At 37.1% G+C, this 22,182-nt stretch overlaps 2 protein-coding genes across 2 annotated transcripts in view; both read left to right on the forward strand.

Annotated features, from left to right (window-relative positions):
- The first annotated feature begins 15,832 nt into the window (after window positions 1-15,832).
- Window positions 15,833-22,182, forward strand: part of LOC139135286 (uncharacterized) — an 82,896-nt gene continuing 76,546 nt past the window's right edge. The window contains exons 1-4 of the mRNA XM_070702609.1: window positions 15,833-16,279; window positions 16,586-16,670; window positions 18,917-18,983; window positions 19,345-19,608. Coding sequence (XP_070558710.1) covers window positions 16,659-16,670; window positions 18,917-18,983; window positions 19,345-19,608 — 343 coding nt within the window. The 5' untranslated portion in view covers window positions 15,833-16,279; window positions 16,586-16,658. The remainder of the gene's footprint in view (window positions 16,280-16,585; window positions 16,671-18,916; window positions 18,984-19,344; window positions 19,609-22,182) is intronic.
- LOC139135297 (uncharacterized) lies at window positions 20,432-21,735 on the forward strand. Its single transcript, XM_070702621.1, has 2 exons — window positions 20,432-20,900; window positions 21,372-21,735. The coding sequence occupies exons 1-2, from the start codon at window positions 20,432-20,434 to the stop codon at window positions 21,563-21,565; spliced, it is 663 nt and encodes a 220-aa protein (XP_070558722.1). The 3' UTR covers window positions 21,566-21,735.

The following is a 22,182-nucleotide window of genomic DNA, read 5'->3' on the forward strand; positions in this document are numbered from 1 at the left end:
GTAACCACAAGTGCTACACCCTTCATAAATGGTATGATGGGACACCTTATGACACCACATATTGTACCTCATTAATTATGTGCATATCTAATTCTGAGCAAGCCAATAGAGCTGGATGTCCGATTTTTGGTATATAGGGATAACTATAGGGTAGAAATCTAAATATGCCCATCTAAATATTAGACATCTACCATCGAGAACAAAAGAAATTTGCTGTAATTTGAATATTTAAGGAGTTTAAGCAATTCCCGCTATAAATAAAGAACCCCTGCCTCAAACTCCACAAAAGTTGCTAGACATATTTTGCCGTTGTCATGCCATTGCTTCGTTTAATAACCAGTTAATCAAATGCCTAATTGACAGGAGGAAATTCAAGACCATATTTGAATAGTAGTATATATTGTCCTCAAAATTACTCTATCACGGCCCAAGTACTCATTGCCTTCAGCAATACTGCCTTGTTATTATTATTATTAGACTTTATTTAAACTCGATAAACTGTTGAGCCTGAGGCTCTTCTCACACAGAGTCGAGTATAACAACATTTACAATATTTACATTAAAAAAATAATTCAGGAAGAAAACTTTATACTGAAAAAAAATGTAAAAACGCTACAAGTAAAAAAATCTAAAAACAAATTTAAAAATTACATAACAGTAAGATTAACCCATCTATTAAAAAAAAGCACTTGCAATTTCTTTTGAATGATAGAAGCGAAGAACTAGATTTGATCTCTCCAGGCAAAGTATTCCATATTTTAACCCGTTGTACCGGTACATAAAACTTCTTTTGAAATTTGGGTTCTATGCCCTGGAATATACATATCTTCTCTGTTTGCAGACCTTGTGTTACGTCCATGGATCTGCTTTACACCTCTAAAAACGTTAAGATAATCAGGAGCAAGGTTATTCAGAACTTTGTACATTGAAACTGATTCATTGTATGAAACTCTTTCACGAATTGGCAACCACCTTAAGGATTTAAATACAACATAACTTAGAGTATTAAAATCTTGATCTTAAATCACTCAAGCAACAGTTTTCTGCTGTCTTTCTATACGAGATAAAAGAGTGGTTGAACAATGACCCCATATGTTCGAACAGTCAGTAATCAAAATGAGGTAAAATGAAACAATTATAAAACGTCAACTTTGCTTTCTTAGTTACGAATGATCGTATACGCTTTAACTGTAAAAGCTTAAAAGCAACTTTACCACATACTTTGCTGACATGTTTATCCCAGGTCAAAGTATCATCATTGACAGACTTAAAAGGTTTTCTTGCTTAACACATTCAAGCTGCTCGTCATTACAAACAACGTTTATACATTTGTCTGTGCTAGATTTTTTCTGGGAGGTTCCAACGACCATCACCTTGGTCTTTTCTATGTTTATACACATGTTATTATTACAACACCAGCTCAAAATGGATGCCATATCGCTATTGAGCTTAGTTGCAAGTTCTTGGATATTGTGGCCAACCGCCTGTGCCGCTGTGTCGTCAGCATACATATTGATTTCTGAATTGTCTAAAGCTAGGGGGAGATCATTAATAAAAAGCAAGAAGAAAAGAGGACCTAGAATGGAGCCCTGAGGGACTCCAACACTAATTCGAAGAGCGTCACTCAAGGTTCCATTGAAGCTAACTGACTCGGATCTATTTGTTAAATATGGTGTAAGGAAATGAAGAGTTGTGTTGGAACACCCGTAAAGTTTCAGTTTTCGCAGCAAGATATTGTGATTAACAAGGTCAAATGCTTTCCTGAAGTCTATCAACAAAAGCCCAATAAGGTTGCCTTTGTCAATTTCTTGATACCATAAATTTGTAAGGTAAGTAAGAGCTGTTTGACAGGAATGAAGCTTACGAAAACCGATTGATTGTTGGACAATAAGTTGTGACAAGACAGAAATCATAAAAATGGTTGTGAACATGTCTTTCCAATAGCTTAGAAAGAACAGGTAAAACTGAAATCGGTCTGTAGTTTGAGACATTATCGATTGCACCTATTTTGAATAAAGGTGTAACTTTGGCAGATTTCCATTGTTGTGGAAAGGAACTTGATGCATAGCTAAAAAGTACTGTGAGGCTTGGAGTAATCTGATTGGCTCCGATCTTTAAAAAGCGTGCACTTCTACCGTCTTAACCAGTGGATTTCTACTCCATGCTGACTAGAGAAGTGGCCTTACTTGGACATGGTCTAGGTATATCCCTTCGATTGCTGATTATGGTCTACATATAGACCAAATTATATGGAGGCCATGAAGAAAGAAAAAGAAGGTATGCAGTAACCCAATATAACAAAAATATAATCAACTTTAACGTAATTGTTGTGTCATTTTTAGCTCGAGTGTTCACATACGTGAGCTAATGTCGCAGGGATGTCTGTCTGTCTGTCTGTGAATGTGTCCATCTGTCTGTGGGTCCGGTATCTCTAAAACAGCTGATTAGACCAGAATCATATCTGGTACATGTATAGGTTCTGTTTGAAAATGGCAAGAACTGATAAGTTTTAGGTAGATGTGACTTGCATATTCATGCTCATTTGCATAATGAATGATTTTAGGAAAAATCAGAATGACATTAAGAACTGCTGCACAGAATTGAATGAGATTTACTATAATCACACAGGGACTTGTCTGCTATGAAAGACATCAACAGGTAACATGAACGTTAATTGTTAATTTGCATATTTGATAAACTTTCTTTATTAGGGATATATCTCTGAATTGACATTATCGAAATTGAAATGCAACTTGTTTTGTATATTGAATATACTAAGATTTAACATTACTGGAAGTCATTAAGCACTAACACTTCAGCTTACTCGTAATTTGCATATTGAATGAACTTTCCTAATTAGGGATATATACCTTGAATGTCTTCACTAATGTTAATAAAACTTGCTATACACATGGAAGATGCAATGATACTGGGTTATTGAAAGTCATTAAGCATTTTTATTTCAGTTAATTTCTAATTTGCATATTTAATGAACTTTGCTTATTGGGGTTTTATATCTTGATTGACTTTATCAAAGTTTGCAAAACATGCTATACAATGATGACTCTGGTTAAAACAGTATTGAAGCCATTATTCATGTTTTCAAAGCCAAATCCTAATTTGCATATTTAGTGATCTATCATAATTAGGTTATATATCTTGATTGACTTTATCAAAGTTTGCAAACATGCTATACAATGATGACTCTGGTTAAAACAGTATTGAAAGCCATTATTCATTTTTTCAAAGCCAAATCCTAATTTGCATATTTAGTTATCTATCATAATTAGGGTTATATATCTTGATTGACCGGAACAAACTTGGAGAAATTTGCTATGTACATGGAAGATACTGTGATATAACATTGTTGAAAGTCATTAAGCATTTCCTTCCAAATTTGCATATTCAGTGAACTTTCCAAATTAGGAACATATATCTGGATTGACTGGATTGTCGAATTTTGCTCTGTACATTGAAAATATAATGACCAAAACTCAGTTTAGATATTTTAGAACATCTAATTACTAGTTTGCGTATTCAATGAACTTTCTTAAAATAGAGATACATATCTTGATTGGCTTAATCAAAGTAGACAAAATGTGCTATGTACATTCAAGATACTATGATTTTATTTATTTATTTATAATATTCATCCACAGCGGACACGATACGTGTACCGACATAGGATAGGATGACTGAAACAGGTGCGAACCACCTATACAAAGCCAGTCACCCTAATGAAATGAAATATGTACAAATGAAAAAAGCAAACAACAATAACATACAGGAGATAAAAATGAAGAAAGTCTAAAACAAATCAAATAAAATCTACATAGGTCTACACCTGCTACACAGACAACGAGAAATCCACGTACAAGTGTTGTCTGGATCAAAACAGTTATAAAATTTATCCCAATACCATTTCGTCAATGTTACTCTAAATGTACAAAGTGAAGCAGTGGTTCTAATTGTCGCCGGTAAATTGTTCCAGAGAATGACAATTCTATTAAAGAGAAGGTGTTGGAAAGTGACAGTTTTACAATGGTTTCTATCCAGTGCATTTGTATCAGCACTAGAACGTGTATTAATTTTAGATGAGTGAGTTTTGACATACTTATGAACATTTAAAGAGTATTTCCCAGTAGTGCATTTATAAAAGAAAATCAGATCAAGAATCTCCCTGCGAAATGACAACGGTATAAAGGTTTACAGCAACTAATCTTTGTTTATAATCAATGTCAGTGGGATAATTAAGAATATACCTTGTTGCTGCTCTTTGGATTTTACTAAGATCAATTTTTACTAAGTTGCGCTTAGACTGGGCTGCCCAAACGACACTTCCGTACTCCAGATGACTACGCATTAGTGAACAGTAAAGAGCTTTAAGTGTTTTAGAGTCACATTTGTAGCCACAAGTGCGCTTGATCATGCCAAGCAATCTATGAGATTTCATGCAAATACGATCAATGTGAGTATTCCAATTCAAGTCGAAAGTGAGATCAATCAACACCTTGACATTATTGAAGTCATTGAGCATTTTTGTTTTAGCTCATTACTAATTTGCGTATTTACGAACTTTCCTAATTGGGTTGTATATCTTGATTGACTTGACCAAAGTTGATTAACTTGCTATGTATATTGTAGATACTATGATACTTTTAATTTTGTAAATGACTCATTACTAATTTGCATATTTAACAAATATTTCTAATTAGGGAAAAATCTTGACTGACTTAATGAAAGACGACGAAACCTGCTATGTACATTGAAAAAATATGATGAAATAGCGTCAAGGACACTGAAGCTGCTCAGTGTGAGGCCCGTTGAAGTAGTTGGTTGTTGGTAAGCAGTAAATGACTTGGAGGCATGGGTTTGGGATATGGGATACACGAGATTTGTGTTAGATACATTTAATTGTATATATGGCATGATTCGGCTCATTAATATAAGTTGCATCCATTAATACCAATCTGTCCTGATGGAGTATGTGGCGCTTTATTATCAGGCGACTGGTAAAGTGAGTAAGCGCCATTCACTAGTCTCTCTAAATAGTCATTTTCAAGCGAAAAATACCCGGAAATCTGTGATTGCAAGAAATATGAAATCCTTTTCTGCTGTCCAGTTTGCAACAGATTTATCTTTGACCATCTGCTTTGAAACAGTCCATGGAATTTCCAGCAAAATGCAATTGTTTAACAATAGCATTCGTGACACTTTTGATCGCCATGCTCCTACAAGTGCAAGACTCATCCCAAACAGAAAGCCAGTTCACTGGATCGACAATTCTATCGTCACTGCGCGGAAAAACAGATTGGAAGTAGAGAGAGTGTGGAGAAAATCAAGACTAGAGATACATCGCCAAATTTACAGATCATATCGGACTGATGTCGTGCACCTTGTGGAAGCTGCCAAGAAAAAACATTACGCTGATCTCGTTGACAATGGTAGTAACCAAAAACTGTTGTTTCAAATCGTTAGACAATTACTTGGCCATGATGAGATTTCTAGGCCCTGCCAACTCATGAAGATCATCTGGAATTAGCAAATCGCTTTGCTAAGTTCTTTCTTGACCGTGTGTGGTTACTTGTTCACAAGTTTGATACTTTACCCACTATTTCAAATTATAAACTTTCAAAGCCTACCACTGTAGCGAGTGTTGAGTCTAAACTCGATGTTTTTAAACCCACAACTGCTGATGAAATATCTAGCATTATCGGTTCTTCACCATCAACATACTGTTGCTTAGACCCAATTCCCACAAAGATTTTTAAGAACCCTGTTATTGTAAATGCTCTTTTATCACGTCTTACTCATGCAGATTTTCAAAGACTCTTTAGCAGTCAGGTTCTGTACTTGATGTACCGATATTTAAGTTCGCCGTTGTTAAACCACTACTCAAAAAACCATCTCTAAATCAGGAAATTCTCAAAAACTTTTCGGCCTGTTTCAAATTTGTCGTTTTTATCGAAGATTCTAGAACGTACTTTGGCTGACAGATGAAATACCTATATTGTCAGCCATTCATTAGATGAACCAATGCAATCTGCCTACAAGCCAGGACATAGTACTGAAACAGCTCTTTTAAAGGTAACAAATGATATTTTGCTTGCCCTCGATCGATGATAAGTGTGATGTAATCTTGGTCTTACTTGACCTTTCTGCTGCATTTGATACTGTCAACCACACTATCATATTAGATCGTTTCAAGAGACTGATTTGGTCTTTCTGGTTATACACTTAAGTGGTTTGAGTCATATCTTTCAAATCGAAGTCAGTGTGTTCTCATAAATTCCACTCAATCATCATTTCATCCACTTGATACTGGAGTACCTCAGGGATCAGTGTTAGGTCCAATTCTTTTCAATGTTTATACCTCTCCGCTCGGTAAATTAGTCGCCAGTCATGGATGTCTTTATAGTTTTTACGCTGATGATTCAACATTGTATATGTCTTTCACCAGGGATAATGCCATTAGAATGATTTCAAATCTTGAAAATTGCATTTCATATGTCAGACTCTGGATGTCTACAAATTTTCTCACTTTAAACGATGATAAAACAGAATTTGTAATTTTCTCCTCGGATAGTCCATCAGATAGAAATATCACAGAAATTTGTGTTGGAGATGCTAAAATTCCTGTTTGCTATCAGGCCAAAAGCCTAGGCGTCATCCTTGACTCTCATCTCACACTGAGACCTCATGTTTCAGAGATCTGCCGTACAGCAACCTTTCATCTACGACGCATTGCACCTATTCGTAAATATTTATCAAGGTCTGCAACAGAACAACTTGTCCATGCTTTTATCACATCTCGTATTGATTTCTTTAACTCTCTGTTGTATGGACTTACCAATAATTTAATCATTCAGATTCAACGTATTCAAAACATGGCTGCAAGAATTGTAACTCGTTCAAAAATCTGTCTTCTATCACCCTGTTCTGTACCAGTTGCATTGGTTACCGGTGACACAGCGCATTGTATTTAAGATGTTAGTCCTGACTTTTAAGTGTATTCACGGGCTTGCTCCCAGTTATCTTTCAAATATGATCTCACTCTATGTTCCATGTCGTAACTTGAGGTCAGCTGATCAGTTCAGACTTTGTCCGGTGCGATCGCGCACAAAGAAGTATGGAGATCGTTTGTTCAGTGTAGCAGCTCATTCCATACTCTGGAACAGTCTTCCATTTGGCGTTCTCCTAGCCTGTCAATTTTTAAAACTAATGTTAAAACCTTCCTTTTTAAATCTGCTTTTTAGACTTTGGTTTTAGATGGTTTTATTGTAGTTTTTTTACTGTTTTAATTGCTTTTTGTGATATGTAAATTTTATCACAGCGTCCTTGATCACTTTGTTGTGGATATTGATGCTTTATAAATAAATTACTATTATCATTTATTACTACATTGGAATGTAGGTGAGCCACCGTAATTTCTCTGTCAGCACTCTAGTGAAAATTGCTTCATTGTGTTTTCAACATCTACATTTGTAGATACAAGTGACATCTACATTTGTAGTATACAAGTGAATTGCATTTTCACATTGATCTGCTTGACCAGAAAATTCTTCAGCCTTTTGCTGAAGTAGGTTTATATCTTGTGTATATTGGCCAACTCTTAGATGATTAAGTAATTCTGCAAAATGTTTATCATCTTTCTGTCGCATCTGTCAGTTCATGCACTGTAAAGTACTCTTTCCAGAGGTTTATTGATAAAGGGCCATATCCCTGGTACAGATCTTTAAAAATCCATCCATCAATGACAGGTTTGAGTTGCAGCATATCACCTACAGAGACTATTGACACATCACCAAATATCTTTATTTCCTTTGATTTCTTGAAGACGGGGATTAATAAAATTGAATAAACTGTTATCAACCATGCTAAATTCATCAATGATGACAACTGATAAATTCATATATTTTGTTTGTAGAGTATTTAATTTGTCAGAGTGTGATAGTTTAATACGAAAACCTTGACTTCTGGTATTTTAAAAGCAGAATGAAATATAGCTGCAAAGCAGCGATGACCGGGTTTCGAGACATCTCAGTGTACAGGGGCAAAAAAGAAATAAATATGCAAAAAAGATGAAAGGCTACAGTAGTATTTGTGAAATCGAGGTCAAAGGTCATCGAGGTCATGTGACATTTTGTCAAAAAAATTGTATCAAATAGTTTTCCCTATATAACAAAAATCAGACCTCTAGCCCTATTGGTTTGCCCAGAATTGGATATGTGCATAATTAACAAAGGTACAGGATATGGCACCATAAGGTCTGCCTTCATACCAAATATGAAGGGTGTAGCCGTTGTGGTTATTAAGTTATGCCCATATATGTATTTGTGGGGTCAAAGATCATCCAGATCACATAATATTTTGTCAAAAAAATTGTGTCTCACAGTTATCCTATATATCGAAAAATCAGACCTCCAGCTCTATTGGTTTGCCCAGAATTAGACATGTGCATAATTAATAAGGTACAGGATATGGCACCATAAGGTCTCCAATCATACCAAATATCAAGGGTGTAGCCGTTGTGGTTATTGAGTTATGGCCATATATGTATATTTGGGGTCAAAGGTCATCCAGGTCACATTATATTTTGTCAAAAAAATTGTGTCTCGTAGTTATCCCTATATACCGAAAAATCGGACCTCCAGGCTCTATTGGTTTGCCCAAATTAGATATGTGCATAATTAATGAGGTACAGGTTGTTGCGTCATAAGGTCTCCCATCACACCAATTACTGAGTAATGGACATAAATGTATATTTGGGGTCAAAGGTCACAAGGTCATGTGATATTTCGTCAAAAAAATTGCATCCCATAGTTATCCCTACTACCAGAAATCAGACCTCTAGCTCTATTATTAAGCCCAGAATTAAGTATGTGCAAAGTCAGGTGGGTAAAAATGCCTTCCTAGACCAAGCTATGCAATAACTGTAAAACTTGAGCCCTGTAGGCAATGTGTCTGCAAATATAATATTTGATCTACCATATTAATTCTGAAATGTGAGACGTTTTACAATGGTTTATTATGAACTGAGATGTGGACAACAACTGGCTTTACAATGAAATCAAAATATTGTTCCTGAATTGTCAACTCTACAAACAATGATGGCAACATATTTTCTAATGATCTTTTCCCTTGAACTTTGAAGCTTATTGGCCAACTGCTACCACACAAGAGAGCATGTGACTTTGATTAGGATACCATTTTCAACTTATTTTCAGGATAAGAAGCTCACAATTAAATCTGGAATTTTACCAATATACAAAATGGAAGGATCTGCAGCACTGTTTATAACATCATGGAAGAGAAATTCATATGGCCCAGCAAATTGGAAACTGATCACAGATTTCTGTGAAAATACACTGAAGAAGAAGCCGGTTGAATTTTCTAAAATTCACTGCACTGTCCTTGATGTTGAAGTGGACGGGGAAGAAAAGAAAGATGCAGCAAGATATGGTGTAACTTTGATTCCAGCTTCCAGACCTGAACGGTCTGATCCTGTTGAAGATCCCCCTGCAATCACATGGATTCTCTTTCCTGAATCCTACTATCCAAATCTACGAAAATTAGAAAATATAAATCATGTTGTTGCATTGTCTTCAAATGTTAAGAAGACTGCAGCCGCACTTCAAGAAAGTGTTTTCCCTGGTGCCAAGTTTCATCCACCACCTGACCAACCCTCAGCAGCAGTATTCATTAACGAAGCCTGGAACAAAGATGCCTTAGGTCTTACAGGATTTCACAGAACTCTTATCCAAGATTTTTGTGAGAGAAAGGCCAAGGGAGGAGAAACTCTGAAAGCTTATTCTACAGTACTTGATGTCAAAATCAGTGATGACCAGAAGAAAGATGCTGAGAACTGTGGTGTAACCTTGATACCAGCACAGAGGAAAGAGAAAGCTGATCACAGAGATGATCCTCCAAAGGTAGAATGGTTGCTGTATCATGAAATCTGCTATCCAGGCCTGCAAGAAATAGAAAATGTTCAACATGTAATTGGTTATGCTCCAAAGACAGGACGTGCTGCAGCTGACATAAGGCGAAAACTCTTCCCTGGTGCAAAGCTGGTTCTTATTAATCATGCTTATCCTGAAACAGCCTGCCTGCAAGCCGAAGAGTATGGTCAGAGGGAATTTGAAGAAAAGATGCTGCAAATGGCAAGTGAGGCAGACATACTGTTTTCCATAGGACCTCGCATCTATGATTATTTTGAGAATGCATACAGGGCAGAAGTTCAGGGTAGAGACTTATCAGACATTCCACATGAGGAGATTCTTCCACGACCAGAAATGTGTTTCTGGGAGAAAGAACCAAAAGAAAAGCCAGTCACACAACACCACATACTAACATGTGGTCAGATGGATACACAGAATGCCATAGAAAGGTGCAAGTCTATTGCAGCTTCCATTGGTTCCGCAGCTAATCGTCGAAAAGAACATTACAGCAGCCACCCAGAGTGGAAGATACAAGGAGTTTCTGAAAAAGCTGGCAAGATCGAACAGAAGATTTTAGCTGATGCAGCAGAAAGTAGATACGTAAACCCCAAACTCCTGCCAGGGCACTCAACAAAATCCCTACTAACATCTCTACAACAGTCTCATCTCTGCCTACCTTCACCATGCTATTGGGATTACAGCTTTTATGGCTTGGAAGCGATGACTTTTGGTTTGCCTACTTCAGTCGATGAGGATTCTCATCTGGCTCACTTTGTTATGAAACATTTAGAAATGTGTGTTGATTACTGTGTCATCAGAGATTATGAAGTGAATCTGTCAAAGAAAATATCAGAACATTTAGAAAAGACACCTGACTCTTTCAAGAAGGCAAACGCTCTGAAAACTGCTCTGACAAAGTGTGAAGCTATCACTGAAAGTTTTGCAAAATTTGCATCATTATTAAAGGAACCAATAAAGGAAAGAAAGTGAAGGTGACTGCAAAGGCCAAGAAAGAAGTGAAATGTGGTATGAATTTATGTTCAAAATCACATATCCGAAAAGCTGTAAATCTTACCAGGATAGCTATTGCTATCATTTTACCAGCTAGAACATTAAAATATAAAATAGAAATGTTTTTGATTATTTGCCTGTTCCCAAAGACAGGAACTTTATTTCGAGAAAATTGTTTCTGTCATTTTCTCCTCTACCGTATGATCCATATATCATGATTTTCACAAAGAAATACCACTTGAAAACAAATACGCATAACTTCATCGTGTAAAGACTGGTCAATTTTAGAAACCAGTGCATAATGAAATTCAATATTGCATTTGTATCAGAAGTCAAAGTAACCAGAACGTTTTAGTTTTGCCTTTTATGGATATCCACCCTACAGGAAAATGACCAAATTATGAGGAATGGAAAACAAAGACATCCATTGTGACACTTGTGGAAATTAATGAATGTAAAAATAAGCAGTTTAAATTATATGCTATGATCACTGAGTTTGCATTAATACAAAGCATAATGAGAGTGCGTTGACCATTTTTCCTTGTTTAATCTTATACCTCATCAGCTGATGTAAGACCATCAAGTGACATTGGACAATCAAGCACACAATCAACAAAGGGAGTTCTGGAATCAGAGAATGGAAAAATGTCAACATTAGCTGTGACTAAAGATGACAGTATTGGAAGCCAAGGGGTCAAAGAAACACATGGTGATGTGATGGATAAGGAAGATGCAGAGTCTTGCCAAGCAACGACCACACAGTCTGAGATGGAAAATGAAAACCCAAATACTGAGGAGGCAAAGGTCGGAAACTGTAATGAAGAACAACAAGGTAGTTTATCACTATACCGGTACATCAAAGGTTGAATGATCATACCCTTCAGTACCTGAGCAAACAGGACAGAGTGTTTATCACACAGTGCTGTAATATGTAGACAGCTAGGTTACTATGAGAACTGTAATGGCAGCTTCAGTGTAGCTATTAATATTCTACTTTATACCGGTACATTGTCATGTCTACATACGTCCTGTAATTTAGAGCTCTATCAATCAAGCCAAAAATGTATGGTAATTTCAGTTGTGAGTTCTCTTCATTTTATTGTAGTACCTTAATCATTGTATCAAGCAGTTACCATGTAAATTGTAATGCTGTACAAATTCTACAATATTCAGACAGTCTATACACATATGATAGCATTGCAATTTCATAATAAATTTGCAGCGGTGGATCAATTTTAATGTAAGTAATTTGGGTAATGTTTTGACCTCTGGCACACTATATAAAATTTAATGAACAGCAAAAGCAATACTGTACATGACTACAGATATGCTATCAATCATGGACATGTTTGCAGACTATTTCCATGACATCATTTCTTTCATCCTGTACTTTTATTACTTTGCCACAAAAGCTTCATGTATTAAAGAAGACTCAAACATCTCAATTATTGCCCTGAAAATTGAATATTTAACGTTGTACATGTTTAGGATGACTGACAGTGGTTTAAATGGAGGAATACCTAGCATTGGTCATTAGTACAAATTATTCACACCATTAACCTTTAATTCAGGACACAAATAACAAAAAATGAGCAAAGGACAAGTTCAATTTATCATTTCAATTTATCAACCACACTGTGTTTTCTGACTGACATCTCTTGGTGTCTTTTCTGATAGTGATTTGGAAAGAAACATATTTGACAGTGTTGCAAACAATTAGTGTCGTTGGACATAATCCTCTGTACGAAGTGCGCGTCCACACACCGAACCAATCAGCTGACGGACGGGAAGATCAGTCGGAATCCAACGCGGACGTAATTTATTCAGTAAATGGTGGTCAAACGCTGTACTTTTGTCTATCAGGCTAGGTGCAAGAAATTTTACCCATGCGATTTTTGTGTGTTTTTGACGAGTAAATATGAAATATGCTATTTGTGCAAAAATAAAATTTGGAGGGGAAAGTGAAAGCTGTTCGCTACTCATGCCAAACCCATTTTCATTGCAATGGTCAAAATGTATAAAAGGAACAGATCCGTTCGACTAAAATAATGTAGACAACCTAGTGCTTTCCGTGGGATGATAGCAGCAGCGCAGGCAAGCAAGCTGTCTAGACGGACGTACAATCATGCTGGCGCCGTACGGCTTCGCCCGGCTCTCGGTCACACAAACTGCTCTTCGCTGCACGTCATAATTCCGCTAGCATTGCACATCGCAAAAATTAGACTATGCAGAAACAGTAAAACAGTCGATGACTACAAATTATCTTTATATAAACTTACAAAATCATAGCCCAAACCCCTGAAACGTTAACGGCGACTTACAACTCCATGATAATTAACGCCGATCATTGTAAATCATCACTGGTGCATTCATGTATAAAGTGACCTCAATTTTTACTTTTTACTACGGAACTTCCTGGGGAACAGCTGAGATTCCCGGGCCAAAAAAGAACAGTCGGAATGAAACTTATTTTAAAATCATACGATAGGTCATTTTGACATTTAGTTAAATAAGCTGACACAAATGACATGATCGTGTCGACGTTTTCCCTGTTTACGGAGTTCAAGAGCTCCCGACAGCAAAAGATCGACGCACGTTTTCATCCAAAAGGCGGGTTAGTGGGTTGACAGACCTCCCAAGCCACGACGACAGAAGTTACATTAAACGCCGCGCCAAGCAGTCCATTAATTGCGGGGTTTGACATCTGTATCAATTATCAATCATTTTCTAACCGCATGGTCATTCATTACTGTGAACTGTGTGTCAATCATTGCAATAGTACTTAGTATTCTTATTTCGTTTTATAATCGTAACGTAATATTTAAGGGTTGAAGTTTACATTTATACCAAATGCATGTAATCGAGATCGACCGGGCAGTGAAATCGTAAGCAGAAATATGACAGAATTAAAAAAAAAATCAACAAAAAATGTTTTTCATATGCAAATATTACATCGATCAATCAAACATTCAATCTTTATTATGCTCAACTCATACTAGCAGAGAGTGTACATGCAAGATCAAATAAATTATGTAAATACACTGATATGCAAACCACATGTTTTCACTGGGCGGCTGTATACAAAACGTTCAGAGCCTGTCAATCAACGCACGTCACTGTCGGAATTCGGCTTGATGCTTTGATCATATGCTAATTCACATGTTTTCACTGGGCGACTGTATACAAAAAGTTCAGAGCCTGTCAATCAACACACGTCACTGATGAACTGACGTCGACACCGTCACTTTCGGCTTGATGCTTTGATCATATGCTAATTCACATGTTTTCAGCTCATTTTTGGGATCATGGACGGACACACGTAGTGGTGGAACTTTGTACTTTCGTCTATGTTTGAAGAAAGGAGATACGCAGAGCTAAAAAAACAATCTTTCATTGCAATTGTCAAAATGTACAAAAAACAACATGTCAGTTCGACTAAATACGCTTGCGGCTGGGCAATGTAGACAGCTTAGACGCTTTCCCTGGGGATGATAGCAGCAGCGCAGGCAAGCAAGCTGTCTTGACAGACGTACAATCCTGCTGGCGCCGTACGGCTTCGCCCCGCTCTCGGTCACACAAACTGCCCTTTGCTGCATGTCATAGTTCCGAAATTTAGACTACTCACGCAAAAACAGTTAACAGTCGATGTGTAAAAAATAACTTCAAGTTCTTTTTATATAAACTAACAAATTTATAGCCCAAACCCCTGAAACGTTAACGGCGTCGATGATAATTAACGCCGATCATTAAACCATCACTGGTGCATTGTTCAAGCAGTCCCGGGAGGGACCGTGGTTCAAGTGACCTTACTTTTTACTACGGGAACTTTCCCGGGGACAGCTGATATTCCCGGGCAAAAACAAAAACAAAAACTAACAAACTGTAGGAACGAAACTTATATTGATTCGATTGCAAACATAAACTTATCGGTTTTGAATATGTTTTGGCTGGGCCCCATCGGAGTACTGACGGCTGTACAAACTAAGTCCTCGCACACAGCTGTGAAAGGCGATGACAGTCGCGATCGGCGGTCATAAATCAACGATTTCAGAACTTTCGTCTGTGATTTTGAAGTTTGTTCACTATAGTATAGTAATCGTTGTTTGATGTAACTGGATAGATTAATAATGCGACGAGTGCACCGCTAAAAGTTGAACAGCAGTATGACCGCTACGCGTTATACTTATTTAGCGACGGGCACAGCTAAAAAAATTGACAGTAATTTACAACCGCCCGGCCCAAACTACGCAACCCGGAGGCTCGAACTACCAAAGTTCCTCCAAGTTCCCGATTTATCAGTCAGCCGCAGACCCTCATTTCAAGTGATCGCACGACCCATGTTTCTGACTACTTACGACCAGTCGCACGACCCCCATTGCGATCGATCGCACGACCCATGTTATTGACTTGGTGCGAGTCGCACAACCAGTCGCACTGATCCTATTTTGGTATCATTAAATAAATGATGTTAGGATTAATTAGATACAAATATCATCATATTTGCAACAAAGGATTTCCAGTATCATTATTTGGATGTCAATACTTTGCATAAAACTGATTCAATATTGGTAACTATGCATTTGTGTAATTTTACAATATGTTTCTGTAATATTTTCCAAATGTTACTCCAATAGCTTGTTCTACATCGTGTAAACACTAATACACACTACATTTATAATTATCTGAAAGATGTAGGGAAAAAGTTACAAACTTTTCACTAAAAGTGACATGTTATAATTCATATCACCGTAAATACCAAATACTAAGACATATCAAAGAAAATTTTAGTCTTTTGTCCTTTTTTTAATTATGCTGAAGTCTTTACATCATTCATTTCCACAGAGTCTCTTGGTGTAAAAATAGAATTGGATGACTATGTCTATGAACAACGTCTGAAAGAAGTAGAAGAAGAACAGGAAGCACTTAAAGCACAAGTAGGAAAGGAAGAGAAGGAGGGAATGATGGCCAAATGAGTGCTGTATGGATACACTGTACACAAGCACTGAAACGTGTAGTAGAAAGGATTCTGGCTGATGAAGATGACTGTGGAGAGGTAAAGAGAGTCTGCAAGGATAAACTTGGTAACGAGGTGGATCCACTCAATGCAACAGCAGAGTCTTTGGCAATCTTACTTAGGTTACTAACTCTTTATAATCTCTACAGAGTAAAGCAGACTTGTAGATGTGGAAGTCTGGCCAAAGCATTTGAACCACTACTGATAACAGATGAAATGAGAGAGATTGCTGCAGAAGTTGGAATCAAACTGCAGTTGAAGGCAACATACAACCAAGAGAGATTCAAGGAAGTTGAACTCTTCTTCATCAATCGTAAGTTTTGATAATCTAAATAGAGTGCCTTGTAATTTTGTAATAATTGCATATGGTTTGATTGAAAATTTAGCATGATAATTGTTACTGTAAGTAGTTATCATTATTTGCCTTTCTGTGTGAATCACGTTTGATCATTCAACTACCCTTCTTTTTAATTTGACAAATTTAAATGAGTCATACAATATCCTTTGCTCTATAAACGTGCAATCACTGAAGACAACTTCCTTGGTTTTCACACTGCTGTGAAAACATTGAATATGACTTTATGTTGTTTTAAAGATATTGCCATACATTTTCCTGCAGGAGATGGTGGTGGAATTCAACCGATGAAAATCCATGATGTCCTGGCAGAAGATAGTGCTGAGAAGAAGTGCAGATGAGTTCCAATGTGAGTAAATTATTTATCACTTCATTATGTTGAGATAGTTTCCAATGCAGTTATTGAATTCAGTAAATTCTAAATTCAATTAAAACTCACAATATGGCACCATGAAGCCTAGTATGTGACACTGCAATGGTAGAGTTAGAATGAAGTTGTTAATTTATTTACTGCAATAACTCTAGACAGCAGAGTTTAATGACACATACAGCAAAATGTGACAGCTTAGATTGACCTTTAGTGAATTCCAAATGTTACTGGTAGAAATCTGTGCACATGTAAACACACAAGAGAGTTCATTTCAACTTCCTTTGTGAGTTGATTTTGCTATTGGGCAAAAAGTAGTAAGTTACAGTACTTATCTAAATCCAAGGGATTAAACTTAAGCAACAAATACACTTGACCTAACCACTCAAACACTAACAAAACTTACTAATTATGTTGTGGTCAATCCCATTGCGGTCTATGAATTATGGAACATATCTTTTGACTTTCAAAAGATATGAACTTATGAATTACAGTATGATAATAACAGGTCATTGTAAATGCCATTGTACCCGCTTGTGATTGGGAATTTGTCACTGGAACTAACTACCTGTAAATTGAAGTTAATATGACACACCTGAAAAAAGATGGGAACATGCCCATATTGGATTGGTTTGTAAACATGGTGGCATTAGTATGAATTGCACTTTTACCATCTTGGATAGATATATTGTATAGGTATATTGTGAAATGTAAAATTAAACTAATCAGCAAGAAAACTGGTCCAGGCATATCTACGTAATGGCTTTGTTATGCAAAAAGTCACCAGGCCTGATATGAATAAAAATGCTTCTATGTTCAGTTTATGAATACACCACCGCTAGTTGAGGGAAAGAGAAGAGGGTTTATTGCAAAAAGAGGAACTGAAACACCGACAAAGTGTAGAATAAAGCACAAAATGAAACAGCAAATATAAAGCAGTAAAGGGCATAGAACTAGTGCCCTCGCAGATCTCAAACTTATTATCAAAAACTTACAATACAAAACAGTCAAAATAGAAGTAGCAAACTAACCTACAATAAGCAAAAATATGGGTGAGGGCCACTTCAATCAAGCAACCGAGCAAAGGTCATTGGTGACCTTGGGGTCAAGGTCTGAATGACCTTGATGATGAATCCATCCTGAGAGGCCGAAATGTGGGAAAGGAGTGGAATTCCCGAGAAATGGGGGTCAGGATGGAATCCAAAGCCCGGACACTTGAGAGAAAGGGAAAAGGAGAGGAGGAGACAGGGGATGGTGGTGGGATACGCTGAGCTGGTATGGCATGAACCCAGCGGCTGAATGAATGAATGAATGAATGAATGGGAGCGATGAGACAAGGGCTTGATGATGTCGTGTCGTGTGCAAACGTGGCTGATTGGCTGGGAAGGAGGATTGATAACAGTCATGGGTAGAAGAGCCGATTGGCTAAGGGGACGACAGTGAAGATGTAAGGAAGGCAGATAGCTAGGTGTAATCACAAAACACATCTGTGATAAAACACAGATTCCACTACAGCAGAGACTTACCACAATTAACAATAAATACAGGTAAATGCATCTTAACTGTTAAATCTTTACATGATAAACATCTGCAGCAAGTTTCATCATATTTAGTGAGGTCAATCAGGATGTAAATCGCTAATTACAAACTTCCTTTCCCTGTTTAGAGACCCAAATTTAGTACAGATAAAAATGAGGCTGTTCATACCAAGGTGGTAAAACGTAAAGCCAATCTGGGCTGCCACCCTCATTACAAACTATCAATATATTAGTCAATTAGTAATTAATCGACAGGATGATGTTAAAGGTTTTTGCTTCCTAATATAACACTGACAGATTATCACTTGTACCACGAATCTTTAAATTGTCATTGTGTGCTATAAGAGCTCAGTGTGACCAACATGTGTACAAAGTTTCACCAACTTTGGCACTCTCTCCAGAAACAGAGCTCTTTCTCAAAAATCACTAATTATGCAAACTATCACTGATTATGCATGTCACACCAAAAATAATGGACGTGTATATGTATATGCCATAATATTATGCCCTTGTAGCAGTGCCATGTTAGAAAGGAATTGGCATATGCATGTCTGAGATATCTGTGTGGAAGTTCCGACTGGACGGAACCGAAACTATAAGTCCCCCAACTTTGTCAGCAGGGACTAATAAGCAAGCATGACAAAGTTTTGCATGAAAATGTACAATAATGCTATAATCTTTATGTTTTAGAAGGCTGAGGAAACCCGTAATGTTGAAGACAACGTCGCAGATATTTCTGAGGATGATCTTAAAAAGGGTAGGTGCTAACTTTATAGGTTTTACCTTTGACACAATAGAATGATTCACATTTTGAATCAGTGAAAAACAATCAATAAAAGCTCTTCATCAAGCATGACATAACCAGCATACTATTTATTTCTAATTTTATGTCATTTCACCTACACACACACAATGGCTTAATTTATATGCAGAGAGCTTACTTCATAACAAAAAAGTCCTATTTTCATCAAGGGCCAAAGTAATACATTCTCTTGTCACATTCCAACAAAAATAACAAAATCAAGAGGAATGCATCTATGTCACTTTCAAGTAATTTACCATTCTATTCAAATTAGTTGCAACCTTAATCATTTTCATATTAATTATTTTTCATGCAGGAAAGGATCCATCAAAGTTGCTGCTACTTGAGATTGACCCAGCACTGGAAATTAAGTCATCCACTGAGACTAGTGTACAGACAATGTTCAAAGCTGAGAAGTGTATCAGACTGAAAGGAAGGCAGTGTGATATGCTGCAAGTACTGACAACAAATACAGACACAGTTCAACATATCCTATCCTGTAGACAGGATGTCTTAGCACTACTGGGTGTTACAAGGTATCTCTTGACTGATGCAGCAACTCAGGACATGGATACTCAAGGTAACAATCACTGCTATTGTGATTAATCCAAAAAGGTAATAACACCATTACCTACAAGTATTGTTGGCAAAGGAAAAATTTCACTCAACGCTAACTTACGTGGTAACGTGCGTTCCTGGATTTGTGTCAATAAATCTGTCAACTAATTTAAGTAAAATGAAATCACCGAAAAATTTACACAGGCATACTAAAAGTGGTATGTTATTTGCTTCTGATGTTTTATAATCTGAATTATTGGGAAAGATCTGTGTGCATTTATAGTTTTCAATAACAAGAAATTTGAGTCACAAATACCGGTACAATGTGTGTAATATGATTGTCTTTATATAGATTTGACTGGAAATATTATTTTATAATTTGGATTAATTCATGAGTGTAGAGAGCAATTTCAATTACTTCAAATGTAGCCATAAGTGTGATTATGAAACTGTTAAATTAAACATGAAAATTACAGCTCAGTGATTGAAACACAAAGTACATGTATATATCATTCTGCTAATTCAAAAATGCATTAACAGGAAAGCCTTGCTTTGTACAGCTTTTTACTTTCTATTCAGCGTCAAGAAGAGAGGTTGCTTGGTTTATGCAACAATGATAATGGTACTTTTTTGAAGAAATACTACACAATAATTTGTTTTCGAATACTGTGTTACTTTTATATTTCCATAAATGAAATCACTACTTCCATGAGTTCCATAAATGAAATCACTGATTGCAAAAGACAGCCTTCAGTCAGATCAGTCAGTTTGTTTTTCCTGTATTGAAAACAACTACCTTGATTATTGTTGTGTTAATAGTTAACTTATTTTCCCTCATTACAGAAATGGATGTAAAACTCATCAGAGATGGCACTAAAGTTCTAACTCTTTCAGTATCAGATAAAAATGTCAGTTTACTTGCTAGAAGTTTACTTCCATGTAAAATTAGCCAGATCCAAATCACAGAGTACATAGTTAAGCAGTTGTTAGCACAAATAAGTGAGAATGATCTTCAAAAGTCAGTTCTACATCATCAACTAGAAGAAGCTAAACAGGAAAAGGCTACTTTGGTAGAACACATTAGAAAATTAACTCAGACAATAGACATAACTGAAAAGGAATTGACCAAACGTGTTGGCATAGAGTCTATGCATGAGAAACTTTCATCTGAACTGGAAGAGAAGGAAAAGATCATCTGTGATCTAGAGGCAAAACTGTCAGGTCTGGAAGAGATTTTCCCTGAGTTGAAAATACAAGGAAAGGATGAAATGAAAATTGGAAGTCAATATTATGAAGATGAGGAAGGAACAAAAGGTAAGATCTTTTGAGTCTCTCCAACTTAATGACAAAAAGACTATAAAACTAATGATTAGATATGATATTTTGAACCAGGGAAAATTAATCATAATGCAAAAGTGAATTCTTATTAAAGTTATGTGAAAGAACGTGGAGTAAAGTCAATGGTTTCAGACCAAGATTTATCCAGCATGAAATTAGAGCACTGAGTGTCACTAAATGTACCTGTTGGTAAATGGGTCACTCAGACTCACTGTTAATCTGAGTCACATGAATATATTTTAATCTATATTATCTATTATCTTTGTGACTCAGATTAACAGTGGCTTTGAGATGTGTTGACAGGCTAAATAGTAAGGGTGTTTCAACAACTTGCAATAAATGTTCAAAAAAATTACCAAATGTTGCAGACACTACTTGACCTTTCAAACTTAGAAAAAACATTACCACAGACTAGCTGTCATATCTATTCTTTAAATCTGTTTGTAGATGTCATTGGCACTACACTGGATGATGCTAAGAGTAAAACAAAAATAACTGACAACGAAAAAGACAAAACACTGCCACAAAGTACAAGTGTCAGAGATGGAAGTGAGATGGAGACAGCCACACCAACACAGCCTGAGATGACTGGCAGGGAGGAAGTGAGATGGAGACAGCCACACCAACACAACCTGAGATGACTGGCAGGGAGGGAAGTGAGATGGAGACAGCCACACCAACACAACCTGAGATGACTGTCAGGGAGGGAAGTGAGATGGAGACAGCCACACCAACACAACCTGAGATGACTGGCAGGGAGGGAAGTGAGATGGAGACAGCCACACCAACACAACCTGAGATGACTGGCAGGGAGAGAAGTAGATGGAGACAGCCACACCAACACAACCAGAAGACTGTCAGGGAGGGAAGTGAGATGGAGACAGCCACACCAACACAACCTGAGATGACTGGCAGGGAGGGAAGTGAGATGGAGACAGCCACACCAACACAACCTGAGATGACTGGCAGGGAGGGAAGTGAGATAGAGACAGCCACACCAACACAACCTGAGATGACTGGCAGGGAGGGAAGTGAGATGGAGACAGCCACACCAACACAACCTGAGATGACTGGCAGGGAGGGAAGTGAGATGGAGACAGCCACACCAACACAACCTGAGATGACTGTCAGGGAGGGAAGTGAGATGGAGACACCCCCATCAACACAACCTGAGATGACTGTCAGGGAGGGAAGTGAGATGGAGACAGCCACACCAACACAACCTGAGATGACTGGCAGGGACGGAAGTGAGATGGAG

This window comes from Ptychodera flava, chromosome 1 (genome assembly GCF_041260155.1).
Source record: "Ptychodera flava strain L36383 chromosome 1, AS_Pfla_20210202, whole genome shotgun sequence".
NCBI classification, from domain to species: domain Eukaryota; kingdom Metazoa; phylum Hemichordata; class Enteropneusta; family Ptychoderidae; genus Ptychodera; species Ptychodera flava.

Excerpts from the sequence above, each read along its gene's own strand:
- LOC139135297 (XM_070702621.1), top strand. The coding sequence starts at position 20,432 with ATGGATGTAAAACTCATCAGAGATGGCACTAAAGTTCTAACTCTTTCA. Across the intron at positions 20,901-21,371 it reads AGATGAGGAAGGAACAAAAG|ATGTCATTGGCACTACACTG; the intron begins GTAAGATCTTTT and ends ATCTGTTTGTAG.